At 47.8% G+C, this 23,385-nt stretch overlaps 2 protein-coding genes across 7 annotated transcripts in view; both read left to right on the top strand.

The window, feature by feature from the left end:
• UBR4 (ubiquitin protein ligase E3 component n-recognin 4) overlaps positions 1-2,493 on the top strand; it is an 80,489-nt gene extending 77,996 nt beyond the window's left edge. For 4 of the 6 annotated variants that reach the window (XM_032708757.1, XM_032708758.1, XM_032708759.1 and 1 more), the window contains 2 exons: positions 526-688; positions 1,376-2,094. In XM_032708757.1, the coding sequence (XP_032564648.1) occupies positions 526-688; positions 1,376-1,440 (228 nt within the window). In that variant the 3' untranslated portion in view covers positions 1,441-2,094. Of the gene's footprint in view, positions 1-525; positions 689-1,375 lie in introns of all 6 variants that reach the window. The other 2 variants (XR_004360620.1, XM_032708756.1) reach the window with 2 other exon arrangements.
• A 10,463-nt stretch (positions 2,494-12,956) lies between these two features.
• Positions 12,957-23,385, top strand: part of IFFO2 (intermediate filament family orphan 2) — a 43,276-nt gene continuing 32,847 nt past the window's right edge. Inside the window, exon 1 of the mRNA XM_032709164.1 lies at positions 12,957-13,683. Within this exon, the coding sequence (XP_032565055.1) occupies positions 13,079-13,683 (605 nt within the window). The 5' untranslated portion in view covers positions 12,957-13,078. The remainder of the gene's footprint in view (positions 13,684-23,385) is intronic.

Genomic DNA, 23,385 nt, shown 5'->3' on the forward strand with positions numbered 1-23,385 from the left:
ACAGCTTCTCTGGGCAACCTGTGCCAGGGCCTCACCACACTCATAGGGAGGAATTTCTTCCTTCTTCCTTTTTCTTCTTCACCTTGTAAGAGCACAAAGACCACAGGAAGCTGCCTGTGATTATTGTACCCCTTGCAGTTCAGTATCTGAAGAACTGAGAGACTTTGCCAGTTGGCAGCACTCCTATATTGTGTATTTGCTTATTTTTCCTATTTATTGTTCATAGAAACAGGAACATTCCAGGGGAAACTGTTGGGTAAGGTAGGAGGAAGGGGCATCCACAAGAAAAAAACCTGCAGCTTCTAAAGAATGTTAAGTAGTTGGTGTGAGAAAATGCCTGTGACCTCATTTCATTCTGTACAAGAAGATGGTGAAGTCACACATGGGATAACTTGTTCTCTGTGGTGTGTTTGCAAGAGGCAGGGCATGCAAGTCCAGGAGCAACAGGAGAAGGCAGCAGGGTTTGCAGTTACCATTTTAAATAGTTATTTTTTAGACTGATTTGGTCTCCTTTTCCCCTCTCAGAAGGTGCCTACCAGTAACACAGAGGGAGGCTGGTCCTACTCTCTCGCTGAGTTCATCCGACACAACGACATGCCAATACACGAAGCTGCAGACAAGGCCCTGAAAACCTTCCAGGAGGAGTTCATGCCAGTGGAAACGTTTTCTGAGTTTTTGGATGTGGCTGGTAAGTGTGTGCTTTCCCTTTTATAGGCTGCCTCGTGCAACTCGTGACTGGAGACAGCAGCATTCCTGACACTGCTGCAGCTTGTTTGGATGAGACAAGGAGAGCGGAGACACCAGCAGTCCTAAACTATCTCAAAAGCAGTTGGGACGTGCGCTTGAGCATCCCCAGACAGGAAATTCTCTCCCAGCTGATCCTGCAGGTCCTCTCCCTGCTCTGTTAAACCTACAGACTTAGAACCTGAAGGTGTTTTGAGGGGTGTGTGGTTTGATAAATAGATGTGACCATGCACTGGAGGCAGCAGTTGGGTGCATCCAGTGTTCCTGCTGAAGGGATTTTGGTACCCCCAGGAGTCAGGAGATGCTGAAAACATGCAGAGAAGCTGTTCTTACTTCTGTCAAGAGTTGTGCTTCAGGCTGGTCTCTTCCTGTTCAATGTATGGAGCATAGCAGGATCCCTGTAGCTGCACAAGAGCGAGTGCCATATGGATTTAATGCACACATTTCAGTCCCTCCCTTCTGCTCATGAATCCAACAAGGGTTTTTTTATCCTTGTTGTATCCAGACTTAAAATAAGATTGCAGCTGTCCTTAGTGACTTACTTACACATGCCCAGCACAAATCCTCAGTGTGGGCAGGAGAAGCAGTGTTTAGGATCTAATTCTTGTGTCTTGTCTTCTTTTGTTTAAAGGACTCTTGTCAGAAATCAATGACCCCGACAGCTTCCTCAAGGATCTTTTGAACTCCATCCCATGAGCAACCAGCACAGAGAAGCTTTGGGCAGAGACTACACTAGCTTGCCTTCCACCCCTTTGTGTTCCTTCTCGTGCAGTCTGTCCCTTCCCTGAGGAGTGCTGCAGTTTTTTGTTGGATTTTTTCTTTATTTTTTCTTTTTTTTTTTTTGTTTGGTTTTGGGTTTTTTTGTTTTGTTTTGTTTTCTTTTTGTTTTTTTATTTTCTACAGTTTTTCTTCATGGAGTGATTTGGAGTTTAGATTTGTTTTATCCTGTATTTCAGCGCTTCTATCTGTAAAGCCTCGTGCATTCAAGCTGGTTGAAAGAACTTGTACAGAGAGGAATCCAAACCAGTAAATCTTAATGCTTTAGCGTGCACCTCTTTGAAGTTCAATAAATCGAACAAATGGGTAAGATGGGTTTGACTAGTACTTGAAGTAGCTTAAATGCCAAGTTCTTTCCCACATTTTCTTTTGGAGCTCCTTCTCCCAGGGCTCAGAGCTGCTGCTCTGTCCAGCCCTAAGTCTGGACAAGGAGCCACAGGAAGCAAAAGGCTCCCAGTGAGTGAGGGAGCACCAGGCACTGACTGACTGACTGTGTGTGCAGGTTCCCCTGTGGGACACGAGCCTTGCCCTGCAGGGACCTCCCACCTTCCTTCACCTGGCTGTGGGCAGGAGCTCCGTGTTCCCCTCTCCAAGGCATGTTGGATCATGGGGCCTGTCCTGACCCTGCACTCACCAAGGCTGTATCCAAAGCACATTGTGCCTCCCATGGCAACAACAGCCCCTCTCAGAGGGGTCCTACTTGCATCACACTTATCTTCTCTCTCTGATAAAACTTTCAGCTTCAGCAAAATGCACGTTCAAGAGACCCTGCACACTTCTTGAGCCTGCTGAGCACCTGCATCCCGTGTGCATGCCCTGCCCTGGAGCCAAGCACGTGCTTGGAATACAGCCTTGCCCTTCTCACCCACCTGTGCATGCTGGAAACCTCCCCTGCCCACCAGTTGTTCTCCTGTAACCAGCTGCCACATGGTGAGGCTGGAATCTAATAAAGCTTTCCCTGTCTTCCTCGTCTCTGTTTGAACTTGAATTTCCGCAATCCTAATGCAGTCCCATCCCAGAAAGAAGAAGAATAACAATAATTTTACAGGCTGAATAACTCCCCAGCCTATTTGATGCCTTTTGTTGGTGTTGGCCCCGCGCTGTGATTTGGCAGTTAGCAAAGGGGTGAAGGTGCAGTGTTTTTGTTCTCACCTCCATGGGTGCTGATGTCACTCCTGGCAGTTGGATTTGCTGCTGAGGAGGAGAATTGAGGAGCAAACAGCCTTGAGAGGTTTGTAGTAGTGTCTTACAAGGGACTCAAGGTCTGATGGTGGGTTGGGTAACTGTCTTGCCTTGTGAAGTACAGGAGGGTCTGATGTGGGGTTTGTTCTCTGTCCTGCACCTCACCTGCCTTTGAGCCACATCAAAGAGCAAACCTTGTTTTAAAAGCACTGTAAAGTGAAATGTAACAGTCCTCTCTCCAGATGAGGAGCTCTAATGTTCCCACGGGTGGATTCACCAGTGTTTCCAGCACTGCTGTGCAGCAGCCTGAGAAATGCTAAAACTGCTTTGGAGTCAGTGACCCTCCAGATCTGTGATTCCTGAAGGCAGCAGGGAACAGGTAACAAGAAACCAGGTTTTTATGACTGTGTTCTAAAGGTTTTCTCAATTCAGTGCTGAAACCCCACCATATTTTGTCATTTGTGTAACATTGAGTGGTTAAGCTCCACACGAGAACTGTTAAGGAGTTTTGGGGAGCTGGGAGGAGCACCAGGCTGCCTTGCTGACCTTCTCAGTCTCTTTTCTGACAAAAATAGATCTTTTCCCCTTCAGCCACAGCCTTGATGTGACAGCAGTCCCTCAGCTTTTGCTCCACAGCTTCGCCTCCCTGGCAAAGGAAGGATGTTACACCTTGGCAGTGCCTGTGTGCAGCTTTTCCCTCTGAGGGAACTTCAGCACAGCTTCAGTTTTTGCTGATGGGAACCCTGGTTTGCTCTGTTGATGTTGGCACAGGTCTTCTGCAAAAACAGGCTCTGCTGCTGCAGGAACTGGTAAAGTTTATAGCAGCCAAATAATTCTGTTTCTACCCATTCAGTTGGTTCAGCAGATCCTTAAACTTACCAGGAGCAGAACGTGATCACTGTTTGTTCACTGATGTTTATAAGACAAGGAGGAGATGGAATCTTAAAGGGAGGTTATAAACTGTGTTCTTACAATTACAGTTGCAATAAGCTCCTCAGAGCTATTCTGGATGGTTTTGCAAAGGCCCACAAATGTGTTTTGGAAAATAAAGGTGGCTCATCGAGTACCTCCCTGCCCAGAGCACAGGAGAGATTTATGGACAAGCCAGGGCTGAAAAGAAGGTGGGAACAGCCTGACAGTGGAGCAGAATAGCCTGGGAGGGACTAATGGCTGACAATAACAACCCCAGAAGATCTAAGGAGGGACAAGAACAAAAGGAAAATGTTTTGGAAAGTTTCAGCTGACCAGGCTGACCACACACAGAGGCTCCAATGTTCTTAGTGCTGCACAAAGGCAAAGAGCTCCAGGGGAAGTCAGCAAAGACTTTGGGGGACTGTTATTAAATTAGAAGTAAGAGAGAAGACTGAGGGAAAATGCCTCAAAGTGTCCAGGAGCTGGACAACAGAGTCAACCCCCCCTCTCAAAAAAATAATCAGTTGATTTCCATCGACATTATTTGGGGGAAAATCCTTTGTGATGCACGAGTGGCACTGTGAGCTGTGGGATTGCTTTGGCCCATACTGTGGGCAAGAGCTTCCCGAGGCGATCTGACATCCCTGTGCTGTTCATGCTGGGCTGGACTCGGGTGATCCTTCCTGAGTTTGGGAATGATTAATTACTCCAGGGAGAACAGGGTGCCCCATCCATGGTGGGGACACACCAAGCTCTCCCACCTGCAGGTGACAAGGCCTCAGTTCATTCATCGTCACTTCCATGGCTCATTCCAGGCTCCAGCCCCTCGGGCACCTGGGACCTGGACAAACCACTTGGCTATTCCATAAACATAGGAAGCTTGACCTTCCCCCTTGTATTCCATGATGGTTTCCTTGTCCTGCTGCTTTTTCCCTTTGTACTTCCCTTCTCCAAGCCAGGCAATGCCCTTCTGGAAGTGTTGCAGGGCTCTTTCCCACAGCTGTCCCAAGCCTTCCTCCTGCTCCTCTCTCCCTGCTCCTGATGCTTCCGACCAGCTCTCCAGCCAAGTTTCTCCTGTGTTTTGTCTTTCACTGCAATTGCCTGGAAGTGTTTTCAAACAGACTGTGGATTGGAGCTGCCGAGCATAAACACACTGTGAGCTGCAGTGTTTCAGTGCCATAAAAGATTCCCTGGACTTTTTCCGATGGGGAAAAGTGATTTGTCTCCCTGGATGCGCATCTGCTCCACTTGTTTTTCTGGCAGGGGAGGACACCTGGATCATTCAGCAAGACCATGGTGGAGCCAGGTGGATGTACTAGGGTTCATTTTGGGATTGCAGTCCCACAGACCTGGATTGAGTCCCACGTGCCGATTTTGGCTGTTGAGCTCCTTTTCCTTCAGGAATGTCCCAACAGGCTTTGCCAGCCTGGCCCATTCCGACTCCCCAGCAGGAATAACCCTCTGGCCATGAGCCTCCAGCACCCAACCCATGTCTGCTTTGGCAGTAAAGCAAATATCCTGGAGAATTCCCTCCCTGCCTCAGCTTTCCCTTTTGGACCAGCCCTGTTTCCATTTCAGGGAGTTATTCCTTATCAGTTTATACTCCATGGAGCTCAAGGACTGGATGGGACATTCTCCAAGCAAATGAGCATCAGAAATGAGTACAGAAAGCACCGAATACAGAAAGCACCGAGTCCAGGTTCCCGAAATAAATTCACAATAATTATTATTAAATTACAGGGGCAACCACCCTGCCAGCCCAAGGAGCAGCTTTCCCAGCACATCCAGCACATCCTAGGACCCAAGAGACCTCTCATGATCCGTGTGGCTTATTTAGGAGCCACCTGAGATAAGAAAATCAAGATTGGCCTTGACTTGTTTGCTGCACATTGCTGGACCACGTTCTCACCCGAGCAGGGATGATTCACACCTCACGTGTAAGGAATCAAGGGTACAGGAAAAAACTCACTGTACAGCTCCTAAGGAATCAAGGACACAGGGATACAGTTCATAAGGACTGCTGGTAAAGGGGCTTGGGTCAATTAAGTACGAAATCACTTTAGGGACGTCCCCACAGTACGTGAAGTTGTTGGGAGAAAGCAGCTGCAACCTCCTGATCCTCCAGGAATAGTTACTCCCTTATTTCCAAGAGGGGGAAAAAATAATGATTCAACCCCTATTTGTAGATTGTTTTAGCCAGAATTGGTCCCACGTGTTCACATTGACAGCTCAGCTCAGGGAGGAACCAGCTCCATCCCTTTTATCCAAACCCCGCATTTCAGCAAGGATCCCTCTCCCCCTCCCCATGGCCAGTAGGAAGAGATGCTTTTTGTTTAAAATTATTTTAAAAATGGTGCAAATGACATGTTGAGGGGAAGCCTTTGTGCTGTGTTTTAACCCCAGGCAGGTTGGGGTTCCCCAGGCATTGCCTTCCCAAAAGACAGCATCCCCATCCCAAATGGAAAGCTTTTAGGGTGTGTGAGGAGCTTTGTCTGCTGCCTCTGGAAAGATTTTGTTTATTTTCACAGAGCTTATTAATTTTTTTAGAGCAGGATCATCCCGTGCTCACAGCTCTTCCTACATCCCGGCTCTGTTGCTGCAGGTCTCAGAACTGGAGTGGGAATTACAACCTCTCTCCTGCCCTGAAGTGATTTTCCCCTTCATCCCATCCTACCATTGTCACAGATCCAGGAGGAATCAGACACATTCCCTGCTGCCTGATTCCCACAGCCAGGTACTGCAGAGCTCTCCTGCCCCTTCCTACACCCCCTGGGAGCATCAGGCACCTCACGATGGATTTCCCACTCCAAAAAGCAGGGCTTTCCTTCTGGGAAGGTGTGACCACCCGACACTCCTTGGCCTGACTCAGCCTGGCCCTTTCCCTTGTGAAATACGAACAACCTGTAGGTGAATCACTGCCTGAGCTGTGGGAGAACCCCAGCCAAACCTGGTGCAACCCTCCAGTGAATCCTCAGTGATCCACAAATGGCCCTGGAGCTGCAGGAGAAATGGGGTTGATGCAGAGAGCCCAGATCTGCTTTTTGACCTGCAGCAATTAACCCTGACCTGCTCCATGGGGGGAATATACTGATATTTTTTTGCTCCTAGGGAAGCAGGATAACACTCTCCCTACAGCCCTTCTCCAGTGGGGAAGGTGTGAGATATAGAAAAGAGCAAATATTAAGCAGAAATTGGAAAATTAAGCTGTTTGTGGTTTAAGCTCAGCTTTGATATATGAAGAGAGGCTGAGCTTTGAAAAAAAAAGGAATATGAGGAACATCGTGTTCAATCTTGGCTGCTCTTGACTTGAGAGCAATCTTGGATCCAACATCTTTCCCATCTCTCCCTGTCATGGGGACATGGTGGGACTGGAGAAGGAGTAAAGAAGATGTTCTAATGTGGGACAGGAGGTGGAGGGCACGGCAGCCAGGGATACCCACTCCTTAAAGGGCTGTTGGGCTCCAGTCATTGAGATGTGAGATCTTTACCATAATAATAATAGCCCAATAATTACTGTTATTCATAACAATAATCCCACTTGTTCTTTCCCAAGTGTTGTGCCAACAGGACCTCAGTCACCCTCAGCACGTGCCCTGGGGTAAGTGGGTGCTGTCCCCAGCCCGAGATGGGGAAAGGGCTCAGGATGCTCCTGTGGAGGCTGAAATCCTCTGGGGCTTGAACACAAATTACAGCCCTGGGCAGAAATGACAGCCAAAAGCAGCACCCAGGGACTGATTAAATCTCATTTTCAGCCCTGAGGGGTGTTTGGGATGTTGTCTCTAGTTATCTCTTGTGTTGGTGTTGGCCACACCACCCAAATATCCATGTTTGGGACACCCCACAAGCCCTTCTCTGGGTGTTTAATCCCTGCAGCTTCTCCCAGGCCGTCTTTTTTTAAATCTTATTTAATGAGCAAATAGGAGTGTGTTGTAAACCCAGCAGCATCCTTTAATTATTTGTAATATTTGATGGCAACAAGCTAATTTCTCAGTGATGACATAAAATATTAAAGGTACATTTCCCAAGTGCCAGGTCATTCCTATTTCTCTTCCTTCGGTCCCTGTTTTGCTGCTCTCAGTAGTTCAGATGTAACGAGCTCAGGAAGGTGTTCACCAGCCCAGGGCTCCATCACAGGCTGGGAACCACTGAAAACTGGGCACTGGGTTCCACCCGAGCACCTCTCCCTCAGAATCACCCCAGGACACTGGGAAATCCAACTCCCACAGCTTCGGCTCCTTGACTCACTTTGCTGACACCAAGTTTTCCTGCAGCCACCATGAGCACCCCTCCAGTTCAGGGGGGGAAGCCTGAGTGCTCCATAGTGTGATATCCACTGCACAGGGCAGATCCTGCTGGCCCATGCTGTTGGAGAAGGAGGGAAGGCAGGAAATGCTGGTCCAAGGAGTGGGATGCCAGGAGGAAAACCAGCGGGTGCCCACTCCAGCCACACCCAGTGCTCCCATCACCAGCTCCCACGGGGAAGCTTTTCTTCGTTGTGCTGTGCAAAACCTGTCAGGCTGAAAACCCCACAGTGCAAGCAAGGAAAATAATTAGCTAATGGCTTCTGGAAGAGAGATTTAGATAGGGAGCTAACAATAAATCCCAATTCAACTTACCCCTCTTCAGTGCTCTGAGCTTTGGATGCTGCTCAGCCCAGCACAGGCTGCAAATCTAGGGGAAGAACAAGAAAGAAATCATCTATTCTATTTAAAAGTTGTTCTGCATTTAAATTAATCGGGTCAGGGTCCACCTGCTCGCTGAACAATTGGGGGATTGAAACTGCACTTGGGCATGCCCAGATCAGTGATGCAGCATCCTGCAATTATCCTGGATGAGCTGCCAGAGCGATCCCTGCCTCCTAAGACACACCTGCAGCGACCTGTACGGGCTCAGAGAGGCATATTTGCTGCTCTACTCAATACAGATGCAAATGTTTGGTTACTAGGGAAGCAATGAGTCGCCACAGTCTCCAAGGAAATGCTCCTGCGATGTCTCAGCCGCTCTGTCCGCAGATGCTCCGCTCGCACCTTAATCTCTTGCTGCATCTCTGCCTCCTCAGTTCACCCACCTTTTGGGGTTGCACCTGGTGCAGAAGCTTGTCTTTCCAAAATATTTACACCTCTCCATGGAGAAGATCAGCCCCAGTCCAGGTGAGAGGGAGGTGCTGAAAACAAGCCAGCCTGGGACCATTCCAAATTCTCTGCTCGTGGGCTGAGAGAACGTGGAGCTCTTTGCCTGTGTATGAGCAGCATTTCTCTCTGTGTCTGAATTCTGTTTTGTGGTGCTGATGCCCATAAAACCCCCAATGCCCATAAAAACCCCAAATGTGGCCAAACGATGTTTTTGTGACCAGAGCAAATGAATAAACCTGCAGTGGGAGAAGGTGCTGGGTTTAAGCTGCAGCTCCTCTTTTGCCATGAGCTGGTAGAACTGATAGAAAATATACTGGGGGCCAAACCACCATTTTAGGAGGAGAAACCTCCTTTAAAGGCAATAAGGAACCTGCAGGGAGGAAACCTGCTGGGTTTGTAGCTGTGATGTAACTCATTCCTCCCACATTACTGACAGCAGCCAACTTTCTATTTTCACAACGTGACATGGTGACCGATGCAATTCTCGGCAGGATCCAAAGGCTTCCCTTACAGGGCTGGGAACAACCACTGTGGTGACTAACCCAGCCCTTTCCCCAGCGAGTGACACCTGGAGATGGGCACAGCCTTTGTGTCCTGGTGCTGAGGCAGGGTCTGAATCACGCGAGGCATCACTGGGGCAGCCACTGAATTCCTGCCCCTCTTCCCTTGTTCCTGCGCAGGGCACAGGCTGCCAGGGATGGTTTCTGCTCCCACTGCTCGAGGAAAAGCCCTGATGCTGGTGCAACCATAGGAGTGTGTGGGGAAAAGGGGCTGGTGGAGTTGGAAATGCTTTGCTGGTCAAAAATGCAGCCGGGATGTGACAAGACTTGGAGCAGCAACTCCTGAGCTGCCAATGCCATCATCTCACTGGTGCCTGTGCACCATCCTATGGGGCTGGGTTACAAACCAACCATTTTGGGGATGGAACTATTAAAAATTCTGCTTGTTTCAGCAGTCTGGTTTGCTCAAACACTCTTATTCGGGCAGGCAGGATGTGGTGGAGGGAGAGCCCTGGGGGTGCCACTCGAATCCCAGTTTCACCACTGGAGGTTGTTACATGGCAGCCTCAGGAAGAAGCTGCCTCTTGTTCCTGCTGAGCCCAGGGTGGATAAATCTCCCTTTTCCATCTCTGAGGTCAGTGAGGTCCTGGCTTGGGCAGTTGCTGCAGTCGAAGGGATGAGGGAGGGGTGTGAGAAAATCAGAACCGAGCAGGACTCCACGAGGTGATTGAGTGGGTCATTCTCGAGGACTGGGGAGTTTTACGGATGTTAAGCCAAAGGATTTTTCCTTGTTTGTTTTAGAGGGAGGTTTATTCAAACACACAAAACTTAACTCTGTGGTGATGCACGTTGGCCCAGGAGCATCATCTCCTCACTGCCACTCAGCACAGTGGGGGGGTGCTGGGGATGCTGCTGGGTTTGGTTTGGTTTGGCTTGGCTTGGCTGAAAAATGGTTACTTTACTAAGGAAACAAGAATTTTCCAAGACTGCCAGGCTTAAAAAGCGTCAATGGATATAACCAAACCCAGGAAAATTAGATGCAGAGAGCAGCCCTGAAATGGTTGCTGAGGTTTGGGAGTGAAGGATGCTGCCAAAGCAAAGGTAAAATGAGTGTAAAATCAAATCCAAGGATCCAGATTCCTCAAGCCCTGCTCCAGCCCATGTTTGGGTAGAGCAACTGCAAGCAAAAATACACCCAGTATGTTATTATTATCAGCATCACTGGGGTGGTCACTTATTTAATTGCTGGATAGTTCCTGCATTCAGAAATAGCCCCATTTCCCATCCCTTTTCCTCCCTGTCCAAGCAGGAAAGGGCTAATCAGTGCTTAATTATTTATATCTGCAATTGGCAGGCAGTGAAGAGCTTTTCATGGCAGGAATTGGAGGAATCCCTACAGGAATGTCCCCAACTGCCACAGGGTATCCCATGGACAGTGGCTGCTTGGCATGGAGTTGGTGGTAGCAGGTCAGATCCAGGGCTGCCTGAGCCCTCGTGGAACAGGGACTTCCATTTCTCCCAGCCTGAGTTCAATTAATTGCTGTGATTAATTCAGGATGATTCACTTTCAGGGGCTGGGATGGAACCTCACCCTGGTGGTGGAGCAGGAGATGCTGGTGGTGACCGTGGGCATCTCAGAGATGAGCCAAATCCCATGAGGAAAAGACTCATTGATTTAACAACCTTTGGATAGGGTGTTGGTGGATCCATCCTCACCACCTGGTGATGGACAATGAGGGATCATTGGAAGCATCATCTCACCAGAAAGGTACAAAAGCCTTCATCAGCTGCTTTATCATTCCCTCTGATGTTTTCCTGCTTCCTTAAGGGAAAAAAAAAAATCTCCTGTTGTTCAACAGGATTTTCCTACCTGTTGACTGAAATCACCCAGCTCCTTCCAGCACCACCTGCCAGGGAAGATGCTAGGTGTCTGAAAACAGGGAAATCCATGAAATCCCAAGATGGTTTGTGTTGGAAGGGACCTTAAACCCCATCTTGTTCCACCCCCTGCAACGGGTGGAACCTTCCACTAAACCAGGTTACTCCAAGCCCCATCCAACCTGGCCTGGAAATGACCCAGATCTGGCAGAAACCTGCTCTTGGTTGGCTGCTGCCCCAATGAGACCCCTCGTATTGGCGGGTTTAGTCAATTCTTGCATTTTCCAAGGATTTCTGTGGATCTGCAGGGTGGTACAAGCCATGGAAACATTTCCCATTGAGCTGCAAGGTTTTTTATTTAAAACTGGCTCTATTTGATGCACTGATGACACCCACGATCAGCACCCGCAGCCCTGCCCAGGCATCAAGAGCTTTTCCTCAGCACTGAACACAAGTTCCAGTCACCACAAGCTGAGGCTGAAGTGGTTTGTGCTTAGGGAGAGATAATCTTTCAGGTGTTTCTTTGAGTCACCCTTTTAATAAAGTACCTCCACCCAGCACATTTATTTTTTTTTCCAGGAGGTGCTGCTGGGAAAACACAGGTTTGTAACACATTAACAGAGCCCTTTGAAGAGCCTTTGGTTTCGGTGCTGAGCCTGGCTGGGGGTGCTGATGGTGTTTCAGCAAGTGGGTGCTGCTGCCTGTGGAGTCAAATATAAATATTGCCTGGCAAACCCCATGTTTTTATTTCAAAAATGGATTGAATTATTATTACTACAGCTTTACAGCAGTGTTACTGAGAGCTTTCCATGGACCTCACTTGCATCATTCCATGCATGGCAGCACAGTGGAGGAATCACATCATTCAATTAAACAATATCCTTTGATTGCCCAGTGGGCCAGAGGTCCAGGAGCAGCAGTTGGGAAACACTCGTTCAATAACTCAATTATTACAGTATCAGCATTGTTATTTAGCACTTAGGCAGGGCTCTGCTTTGGGATAACAAAATTCACCCTTATAATTTAATCTGATCTGAACTAATTGTAGAACCACAGAATGTTATGGGGTTGGAAGGGAACTTAAAGATCATTTATTGCCACCCCCCCTGCCATAGGCAGGGACACCTTCCACTAGCCCAGGTTGCTCCAGGCCTTATCTAACCTGGCCTTGGACACTTCCAGGGATGGGGCAGCCACAGCTTCTCAGGGCAGCCTGTGCCAGGGCCTCGCCACCCTCACAGGGAAGAATTTCTTCCTAATATCCAACCTAAGTTTCCCCTCTTTCTATTTGTACCCATTACCCCTTGTCCTGCCGCCTCTCCAGCTCCAGTTCCTGACAAAGGGTCCCAAAGGCTTTCCTGTGGCCTCTGCAGACACTGGAAGGTGCTGTGAGGTCCCCACACGACCTTCCCCAGGCTGAACAGCTCCAACTTTCCCAGCCTGTTTCCATCGCGGGTTAGTAAGGGATTAATAATAAGGCGGTTTCCCAGAGAGCCAAAAGCAGGGACGCAAGGCCAGGGGCCTTTATCCCATTTATTGCACATTTGCCAATTGATCCGGGAGCACACCGAGGGCCGTGGAGCGCGTTGGACCCGATTACGCCCAAAAATCAGCGCCCCGCCCCCCGCCCTGGGGACACGTGGAGGGACCCGCGCGCGGCTGCGGCACCGCGGGAGGGCGGGGTCTGCCGAGGGGGCGGAGTTATGCAAATAGAACCGTCCTGTATGGACTGACGGGGCGTGGCCATGGAAATAGGAGACCTGATATGGAAATATAGGCGTGATTATGCAAATCAGAGGGGCCGCGGGCGGGCGGGGCCGCGCCGGTGTCCGCTCAGAGCCCGGGCAGCGGCGGCCGCCGCGGCAGCGACGGGAGGCACCGGTAGCGCCTGGCTCGTCCCTCGCCGCCTCCATCGCCTTCTTCTCCATCCCCTCCGCCACCGCTCCCTCCGCCATGAACTCGCTGCTGTTCGGGGAGATGGCCCGCGCCTTTTCCCCCGCTGCCGCCGCCTCTTCTTCGTCCTCCTGCCCGCTGGGCCCCGGCGGCGGCGGCCCCGCGGCGGCCGGCGGGGGCCCCCCGGTCACGGCCGCGCTGCGGAACGACCTGGGCTCCAACATCCACCTGCTGAAGGGGCTGAACGTGCGGTTCCGCTGCTTCCTGGCCAAGGTGCACGAGCTGGAGCGGCGCAACCGACTGCTGGAGAAGCAGCTGGCGGCCCAGCAGAGCGAGCGCGACCGGCGGCTGCGCTACAAGACCTTCTCCCGGGACCAGGCGGTGCAGACGGACGGCGGGACCCCCCCGCTGCTGCCGCCGCCGGGCCCCGGGCACGGCGCGCTGCCCTCGCCGCCGCACTACGGGCGCCTGCCCGGCACCATCTGGAGCTACACCCAGGTCCGCCGCACCGGGGGCGGCGGCTTGGAGACCGTGCAGGGCCCCGGCGTGTCCTGGATCCACCCGGACGGGGTCGGGGTGCAGATCGACACCATCACCCCCGAGATCCGCGCCCTCTACAACGTGCTGGCCAAAGTCAAGCGGGAGCGCGACGAGTACAAGAGAAAGTGAGCGATGGGGAGAGGAGGGGGGGCGATGCGGGATATCCGCGCCTGCACTGCGGGGAAACGGGGCATCCTTCCCTGGGAGCGTTTGGGGGGAGCCTTGGGGACGTGGGGACAGCGCTTCCCCCCTCCCCAGGGCTCCCTCCCGAGAGAGGCTTGTCCTCGGTGGGGGTCGAGCCTCATGTTGGCACCCAAAAAACCGTAGGATCCGTCCCTGGGAGGATGGAGAGCCTGACTGGGGTTGAGCCTCATGTTGGCACCCAGGAAACTGTAGGATCCATCCCTGGGGGGGATGGAGAGCCTTGGTTTTAAAAGGAGCATTGCCAGCTTAACTTAAAAAAAAAAATTGGAGAAAGGAAATAATCTCTTATTAATATTGCATTGCATAGTTACTCCTAAATTTAGCTCAGTGTCATTTTCTGGTCCGATTACTCCAGTAGTCGATTTTTTTTTTTTGTGCCAGCTCCCCGAAATTAGCTCAGTGCTGCAATATTTGAGTTGCAAATACTGCAGGGGAGTGTTTGCACTCCCAAGATGTGCCTCGGAATTAGCCTAAACAAAAGCCTTTGTAAGCCCTGGAGGTTCCTCTTGGCCTGTGGGCAGCCCTTGGGTTGTGATGGTGTTTTCCCCCACCCTCGGTGATGGATAAGGTTCCTTTGGATTGCTGGATTTTAGCCGTTGTAGAGATGGAGGTCAGAGGGAAAAAAAAGCTAGCTGGGGTTCTGCAGGGAGATTCCTGCATTGTCTGACGAGCAGGCCCTTTGAGGCCAAGTTTGGGCATATTTAACCTTAAAATGCATTTCCTCCTCTCTTAGCCGTGTTTTTTTCCTGCAGAACACACTGAATCCGTTGTTCCTTCCCTGGAGGCAGCCGGCATTCCCGGCTCCTGGGCTGTGGAGCATGGCTGGGTTCCTTCTGTCCAGGGTGACAGACTGCAGTAAGCTCCTGCACACCTCGGGTCACGGCAGCTTTTGTAACACACCTCCCTGCTGAAAGAATTCGGCTCAGAGACGTTCTCTAGGCAGGTTTAGTGGTGATTTGTGGCCTGTAAAGTGCTGTCTCCTTTCAGTGCATCTCCTTAGAGCTTGTCTGCCCTGATTGCTCCATGGCTGGAGCTGCTGATGGGGATGGAAAGCAGCAGTTGGCCTCTGTTTTCCAGCCTGGGCTTGTGGGTGCCATCGTGGCAAGGGGTTGTTTTTGTTTTTCTGGTTGGTGCCAGGGAGATGGGAGTTGTGACGCCAGAGGAAGTTGTGCTGGATGGTGGCTTGGTTAAAGGAGATACGTGTGGGCTGTGTCACCAAAAGTTGGGAATACTTCTTTTTAGTGGCTCCATGATTTATTTCTGCTTCTGGGTGAAAAGGAGACTTTTGGACCTTCAGGTTCAGTCTTTCTACTGATATATAGTTGATTTTTCTGCTTTTACTTGCTTGTGTAAAGCAGATTTTCACCCCAGTCTGTGTTCCTGCACACTCAGGGATTGCACAAACCAAATAAACTCAGTGGAGTGGAGAGGAACCTCAGATCTTATTCTTGCTACCCTCCTGCCCCTGAAACAGGTTTTTCTCTTGAAAATAAAATGTGGTGAACACATATCAACACATATCACATCAGTGATGTATTTTATGGATGTTCATTACTGTGTAATTGGAATGATTATTCCCTTGTTCTGTGACCTTCAGTCCCACATGGACATCACAGTTTTTTTTTGGGAGATTGGCTCTTTCATCTGGGGCCTTGAGCACACTTAGGGAGCAATACTGTGCTGTTTAAATTCCCTTCTGGCACTCAGAGTGGATTAACCAATTCCATTGAATTTCCATGAGCTCACGGGGTGTTGCAGTATTTGTTGGCGGCCCTGCAGACACTGGGATAGGGTTTGTTTGTGCAGGGCAGGGATTCTCTGCCCTGGCACATTTGTGTGTTTCTGCCTGTGTATAAATACGCACTTTGGGGTTCCCTTATCTTGCTGTGATCTCTTTGATGCTCAAGTTTTATTTAGGGAACTGAGCTCCAGGTGGAAAAGAAGCTTTGTACCCATCTTCTGATGGGCCTGTTGGGGCTTGCAGGGAGTTGGGTGCGTGCACAAGTTCTCAGCACAGGTGGGTGACCAAGAAAATAACTATTTATTGCTTAATTTGGGAACAAGCAGAACCCGCAGCCTTTTTGGAGCAACCAGGCCAAGGACCCACCAACCCCACATCCAGGGGTGCTTAAGCAAATAGTGATAATTACATTGACTTCTTAAAGCAGTGGAGGCTTTTCCCCCTTTCTGGGGTGACCACTTGATTAAGGAGGTCAGGGCTAGCAAATGTTTCTAGTTTGAAATATTTGGCCAGCAGGAAACCACCAGGCAGGTGATGGCAGGGAGTGCTACTCCAGGAAATACTGAGTTTCAAAGACTCGTCTGTGATGTCTGTTGTTGTTGAAGACAAACTCATGGATGCCACGCTTGTGAACTGAAAAATTCAGTGATGGAATTTGGAGGAGAAATAACCCCTTTTATTTCCTTTCTTTTAAAGGAAAAGCAGCTTTACTGCTATTAAATAATAGTGGAAGATCATTCAGGATGCTCTCTCCAATGAAATTCTGCCTGTGCAATTTTTGGGCTTTGTTCGGGGAAAATACATTCAACTCCTTTGTTCCATTCCCCAAAATAATTGTTGTTGGACATCCTAACACAAGGAACTGGAGTTCTGAGGTCTAGGCAATAGTAGAGTGCACAGTCAGTCAAGCACATAGATCATATTTTACCCAGGCTTGTGCTTGTACCTGAAGTAAAATGTTCCCTCTAAGGAGCCCTATTTCAGACCACAGCTGCTTTTTCTTTCCCCCCCGATGATGTTATTTTACTGAAATGGTGTATAAATTTGAATCTTTTTCTACTTAACATGTTGTATAATCTCATATTTTTTAGTAATGATTGTGATTTTACACTGGGGGTTATGATTTCAGCTGGGGGAATGAGCAACTGGAGGAGTTTTGTAGGGAAAATGAAGCTTAATTTTCTTTAGTTTTTATTCAAACTACTGGTATTTAGAAGAGCTTTTCATCATAGATCTGATTCCAAATCAGATAATTTTATAGTTTATCAGATCTTTTGTAACATTTTATCTATTACTACCCTTTTAGCAAGAAAAGATCAAATTGTCTTTTTGTAAATTTGCACTTTTGCAGTCAAACCAGCTCAATAAAAAAATACTTTCAGGGACAGTTGACTGAAAATGGAGGAAAGTGTCAGATTTTTTAATTTGAAACATGCAGGTGAAATTTTTTTTTTTCCAGACAGAATAAAAATAATAATCAACTGTTCTGGTTCACCTCCTCTGAGGTGAGATGGAACAACTGGGGGGGGTTTATATGAGCAGTGTTGCAATCTTGGATCTCTGTATCCCTCTGTCCATGGGGAACCACAGAAGGATAAGCAGGTTTAAGTGTGTGACCCTGTGAGGGATTTGAGGTTACTGTTCAGGTTATTTAGAGGGAAAATGTGGGATCTGAGGAGCAGTTGGGGTGTGAAACCAGCCCAGCCCTTTGTTGTGCTACTGCCTGTCCCTGTAACATGTTTTTTGGGAGCTTTGTTCAGGTTTTTTTGGAGCTGAGAGGCCTCAGCACCTCAACTGGCAGGTGCTGGGAGGGTCCACCTGGGAGCTGAAATGGGAAGGGGAGAACAAATGGGATTTTCCCCCCTGTTTAGTTAAATCCTGTTGCTGATCAAGGCTGGAGTGCTGCTGAAGGCACAAGGAATGTGTCAGGGGGTGAGCTAGGACACCCCAGATCCGGCTCCCTCAGGTGAGGTGTCCCCCCTTCCACCTGGAAGTATCCAAGCAGATCTCTGGAAGATCCCAGCTCATCCCTGTGTGTTGTGACAGTGGAGATGCTGCTGTGTGTGGCCGGCCCAGCTGCTGACTTGGTGAAATCCTTCTGCAGTCATTCCCTGCTTTTTTTTTCCCCTCTGAGCTGCAGGAAGGCAGAGCTGCCTGTGCAGAGCTCCACTCTCAGCACTTGGATAGATTTGTATATTATGGTTTCACAGTTATTCTTAATTGCTGCAGATATTGTGTCTGCCAGATGTTGCTTGTCTTTTCCAGCACGGGCTTAACCGTTACTAAGAGCTGAACTGGAAATAATTGTTTTACCTCAGGATGGTATTTCATTTGGAAGATTAATAAAGTCCACTTGAAGAAGAGATTATCTTAAATTTGCTGCAGCTGGAAAGGACAAAGATTATCATTGTCAAAGGCAGAGAGCGTCAAAACTCACTGGAGCTCGTTTTTTTAGAGAAGGGAACTTAATAAAAATGTGCTTAAGATAAGCCCTGGAGGAATGTCTGAAAACTTTTAAGGCTAAAATATCAGTGGTAACAAGATGCAAATGTTACACATAGACCCAATAAAAACCAAATAATTTCTTCATCCCTCTGGAGGAATGTGCCCAGTGTGGCAGACTGTCCCTGCCCCAATTGGTCACAGAGCTGTCTCTGCATAAAGCCACACTTAGATATCAATTTAATTCTGCTATTTCTGCTTTTCTTTTTATGTTTTAGAGGGATAATTATGTTTCAATGTGGCTTTTTGCTGAAAATTAGTATTTTTTACAGCTTCCAGAACAGCCACTCAGCCTGGTCTGGGGGATTTTTGGCTCCCCCTTACAAGATGTGAAGTTTGATATTAAATGCTCACTCTGGTGAAACCTGAGACTCAGGCTTGAAAAGCCCTTTTTTCAGAGGACGTCTGTTTTCACTGTGGAGAAGGGATAAAATTGTCTAATGTGAAAAAACTCGGCTGTATAACACAAATATCCAATTATAATTGTTGGTTGGAAAGTGGTACTGCTTGGAGCTGTGCAAATTAAGCACCGTAAGAATAACGTTGCTTTAAATAATACCATCTTTCCTTCTCCAAGGCTGCTGCAAAGACACATGTACATGTACATGGGTATCTGGAGCACTCTAACAAATCTCAGGTTTAGTAATTTTTTTTCGATGGCTGGAAACTGGAACTTCTGGGTTGTAGTAATGGAGGAGAAGTTTTGGAAGGAGAGGGAGATGTTTGCCTTTGATCCTGCTTTCTACTGGGGCTGTACTTTAAGTAGATAAATCCCTGTGTGTGCCTTAAACTGGTTTGTAAGGGGAGCGACCAGGGAGGGCTGAGATTGTTAGGAGTGATTTGAAGTAACTGTCTTAGCTCTGCAAGTTATTCTGAGCTTTATTTTTGCTCTGAATTCTAATTAAAATAGTGAATTTGTAGATGAACTGGAAGAAAAATCACCCCCTCGTGTTGTGGCTGAGTTTCAGAGAAACTTGGGCCAGGATTTGTGCTGAGTTCTTCAAGAAAAAGCTTCCTCTGCTGCAAGAGAACCACAGGGCTTTCTCTGTGTGTTTTGAACTTACCTTTGGGTTCCTCTTATGACTCACCCTGGAAAACTTTGGGCTTTCTGAAGGCAAAACCCCCAGATTTTCAGAGCACAGCGTAACATTGAGTAGGTCTGGGAGCAAAACTCCTGTGATAGCTCTGATCTTAAGCTCAAATAATCTCCCCAGACCCTTGCAATTTAGGGCTGAGGTGAAAACAAACACAGAAACAAGTTATTTCCAGCTCTTCGTCATGGATAATCATGGGCTTTTGGAGCAGGATTGGAGCTAAAGAGAGCCCTGAACCCACCTGTGGCTCAGCAGCTGCTTTTTTGTGGTTCAGAGTTTGTGGTGATGCTCTGCCAGGTCTCAGTTTGGCTTCCTGCGTCTGCTTTTCTCTGACTAAATTTACTTTTTTTTTTTTTTAAATTTTGCTAGAAATATTCACAGGATGTTGTTTTTTACACTTTAAGGGACCTCGGGGCTCCCTTTCCACCTGGGATATTCTGATTCAAATCTCCATTTTAATGTTTAAACTCAGCTTCTTTTGTTTGTACGGGAAAGGAGGAGATTTTTTTCCACTTTCTTTAAGTTTAAAAGCTGAACAGTGTGTGTCTGTATGTTGTTCTGTGTAACTGAAACTCTTCTGTAGCCTCGTGACCTTGTTCCAAGAACCCTGAAGTGATAAGTAAGGAGCAATAATGAAAGGTAACAAATGATAGGAAATGTTAGGAAAAATGGGTCAAGATTGCTTGGGAAACAAGGCACAGGGAAATCATGGAATCAGACTGATTTGGGTTGGAAGGGACCTTAAAGATGATCCAGCTCTACCATCTGCCATGGGCAGGGACACTTTCCACTAGCCCAGGTTGCTCCAAGCCCTGTCCAGTCTGGCCTTGGACACTTCCAGGGATCCAGGGGCAGCCACAGCTTCTCTGGGCAACCTGTGCCAGGGCCTCCCCACCCTCCCAGGGAAGGATTCCTTCCCAATATCCCACCTAAACCTATTCTTCTAATGCAGAGCTGTGTTTTTAAACCAGTTTTCGGCTCTGCCCCACCACACACATGGCTTCTGCAGGGGGTTTGCTTCATTTTCCTGTCTCCAGTTTCATTTTGTATCAGTGTTTCAGTGCTCTCCAGCTGCTTTCCTGTGCTATGTTATCTTGATCATGTTTTTCTTAAATTCCTAAGCATTCTGTTCTTGCGTCTGAAGGGAAGGAACTTGCCTCCACTTTATGATATATTTGGAATAAGGGGCAGAAACATGATTACTTTAATATGGCGATAGCCTGGGCACTCTGAGGGCTTGTTGAATTTCAGGTACCTTGTTAAAAGGCTTTGATTTGGGTCTGTCTTTGCTCACAGCGACAGGACAAGAGGAAACGGCCTCAAGTTGCATCAGAAGAGGTTTAGATTGGATATTTGGAAAATTCCTTCGTGGAAAGGGTGGTCAGACACTTGAACAGGCTGCCCAGGGCAGTGGTGGAGTCCCCATCTCTGGAAGTGGGGCGGGGGGAACAGGGTTTAGGTGCCTGTGCCTGCTGCTGATGGAGGAGTCATTTAGGAGGGTGGGATTTGGTTTTGATGCCGAAAAAATAAGTGTTTCCTAATCCCTGATGTCACCTGGTCTAGAAACAGTTCTTATCAGATCATTCTACTTCAAATTAAACTTGAAAAAAGCTCAGGTGATCTGCTGGGGTGTTAGCAGAGGCCATGCTGGACACTTTGTGGAAATTATGGAAAGATTCAATGACTTCTTCTAGTGCTGTGGCAGAAAGTGGCAACTGGGAGACAGGTATTTTACCACAAATGGGTTACCAAGGTGATTAGTTTCAAAAACCTTTTAAAAAATTAAATTGTTACCTGTTGTTTACAAGACTTAAAGTGTGTGGAAATCTTTTGTGTGTTGTGTTTGCTGTGAGTGGTGTCAATCTATTTACAAAAATGACTGTGGATCTCCTTCAGTAACAGAAAATCAAGAGGGCTGGGAGTGAATGGTGCTCTGTGCCCATTTAGGACAAGTCCTACTTGTTAGTGACACAGGACTGGACCAGTGACAGTGTCACTGTGTGAATCACAGATGATGTGATTCCTGCAGCCCTTTTGTTCCAGCATCTCCACACGAACTCATCTCCATGTGACTCGCTGGGGACTGGGCTCCATTTGGAAGCAGTTTGCTGGACTTGATGTGTCCCAAAACGTTGTTAATTTGAATCCTCATCCAAGGAGATTTTGGGACTGAATGGAGTCACGTCAGCTTTCTGTGTCATGGCTTCAAAAATAGGCCCAGTGCTGCTCGTTCTCTCTGGAGACATGTTCACTTGTCCCTTTTTTTGGCTTTTTCTGCCGAGAAAGCAACAACATTCATTGTTTTAGAGAAGGACTCGAGCTGGGTGGGATCAAAAGCTTGATCACTGCTGTAGTATTGGAGCTCAGAGTTTAACCTTCAGTTGATGCTCATTTCAGTGTGTTTATTGTGAATTTGCACTGAAATTCAATAGAAACCAAGACTTGGTGTTACAGCCTGTGCCTAAATTCCATGTAACTTCCCAAATCTCTTGGTGCTGTGGACAAACCATTTAATATTTCCCAATCTTAAGCTTCTGGGAGCAGGTAAACTTGAGCTAAAGCTCTGTATTATCTGCTTATGGGGACACAGGGCTGCCACAGCTTCACAAACCCAGTTTTATTTGCTGTGAAAGGTTTGGGGGGCTGTATGTGTCCCAGGACTGGGTGGAAAACATGACAGCTCAGAGATCCTGCACTAAAAAGAAGAGGAATTAACTTACTCTTCTTCATGTGGACAAGAAAAGTTGTTAATTTGCAGTGGCTCATTAAGCCAGAGGAAGGGACGATGAAGGAAGCCATGAGGTACAGCAGGACTGGATCCCCCTTTCCCTTAAATACAGTGTTTAGTCCATGCAGTGACTCAGGCTGGAATTTGAGATCAAAGGGATCCTGGCTCAGTATTTATTACAAATCAGTGGTTCCAATGGAAAATCTATTTCTGCCTGTGGATTCTTACAGATAAAATTTGTCTCTGAGGGGAGAAAATAGAACTATGCATTTTTTTTTTAAATGCAGCTCTCTTTTACACAGAGAACAGAATTTAAATTTTTCAGGCCCATGTCAGTTCAGTCATTAGAAGCCAAGCCCTGACAAGTCAAATCTAGTTAAAAAGAGACTAGGTATTGGTGTAAATTTACATAATTCTATAAATTGGCAAGGGCACATTAATATAGAACCATAATGGGAAATATTTTAATCTTAATGTTTAATAATTCAAACAGCTGTTGTCATTGAAACTGCTACAAGAAAATCCCCCTCTTGCAGGCAGAAACTAAATCTTTATTTTCCCCTCTAAACTTTTCCATAAGGCACTGACCATATGGTGAAGCATTGGGCAGTCTGGATTCTTTTTCCAACTCTTCTATTAAATTTTTTCCCCAGATGACTATTCCAGAATCACCTTCCCTTTGGCTGTTTGTCATCCACACAATTTTGAAACCATTCTTTTTTTTTTTTTCATTTTTCTCCCTTTTTTATTGTTTTGTTGAAGGAAAAGGAGGGGGAAAAAAAACCACTTCAGAACTCCTTAATGCCCTGGAAAATGTTTTCCCACTAATCTGTATTCTTAGCTGCTGGCTGTCAGTGGGAGACCAGCTTTTCTTGTTAAAGGGACAAAGTGACCCTGGGAATGACGTCCCACGTGCAGAGAGGCTGTGGAATGTTGTATTCCCTTGCGAATGGCCATAATTCCCGTGGTGAAACTGCCCCGAAGGACAGCGAGCTCTGCTGGGCCTGATCTGCAAATAAACCCATTTTCCTTCCTCTTTCTTTTCCCTTCTGGGCATCAGATCCTTCTCTCCATTAATATGTGATGCAGGCAGGCTCTTCCCTGTTCAGTTTTGATGGCTGGAGGGAATTTTCTGTCTTATTATTGACTGATTCCTTTTAAGGTAGGTGGGAGCCTCACCCAGGACAGACCCTTAGCTGTGGGTGCTGAGGGACTGAGCTGCTGTTGTTTTGTTTCAGCCCTGAAATAAGTGTCACCCTATTTCCTTTTTCTTTTCCTTTTCCAGTGTTCAGTGAAGCATAATTGCCGTTTGATCTTTCTCCTATAAAATTCCCAGTGAGATACAGCTCTAGGCCTGGGGGCAGGAATTTAGCCCCGTGGTGAGCTCTGATTTAGGGGGGGTTTAGGTCCATGACTCAGCTTAATTCTCCTGTAATTGTATGGCAGCTGAATGAGGTCACTGTCTCAGTCACTCTGGTCCTTTCCCTGGCCTTCTGCTGTGAGGGAAGGCTGAAAGAATTAGGATTGTTCAGCCTGGAGAAGAGAAGGATTTGGAGTG

This window comes from Chiroxiphia lanceolata, chromosome 22, assembly GCF_009829145.1.
Source record: "Chiroxiphia lanceolata isolate bChiLan1 chromosome 22, bChiLan1.pri, whole genome shotgun sequence".
In the NCBI taxonomy this organism is placed as follows: domain Eukaryota; kingdom Metazoa; phylum Chordata; class Aves; order Passeriformes; family Pipridae; genus Chiroxiphia; species Chiroxiphia lanceolata.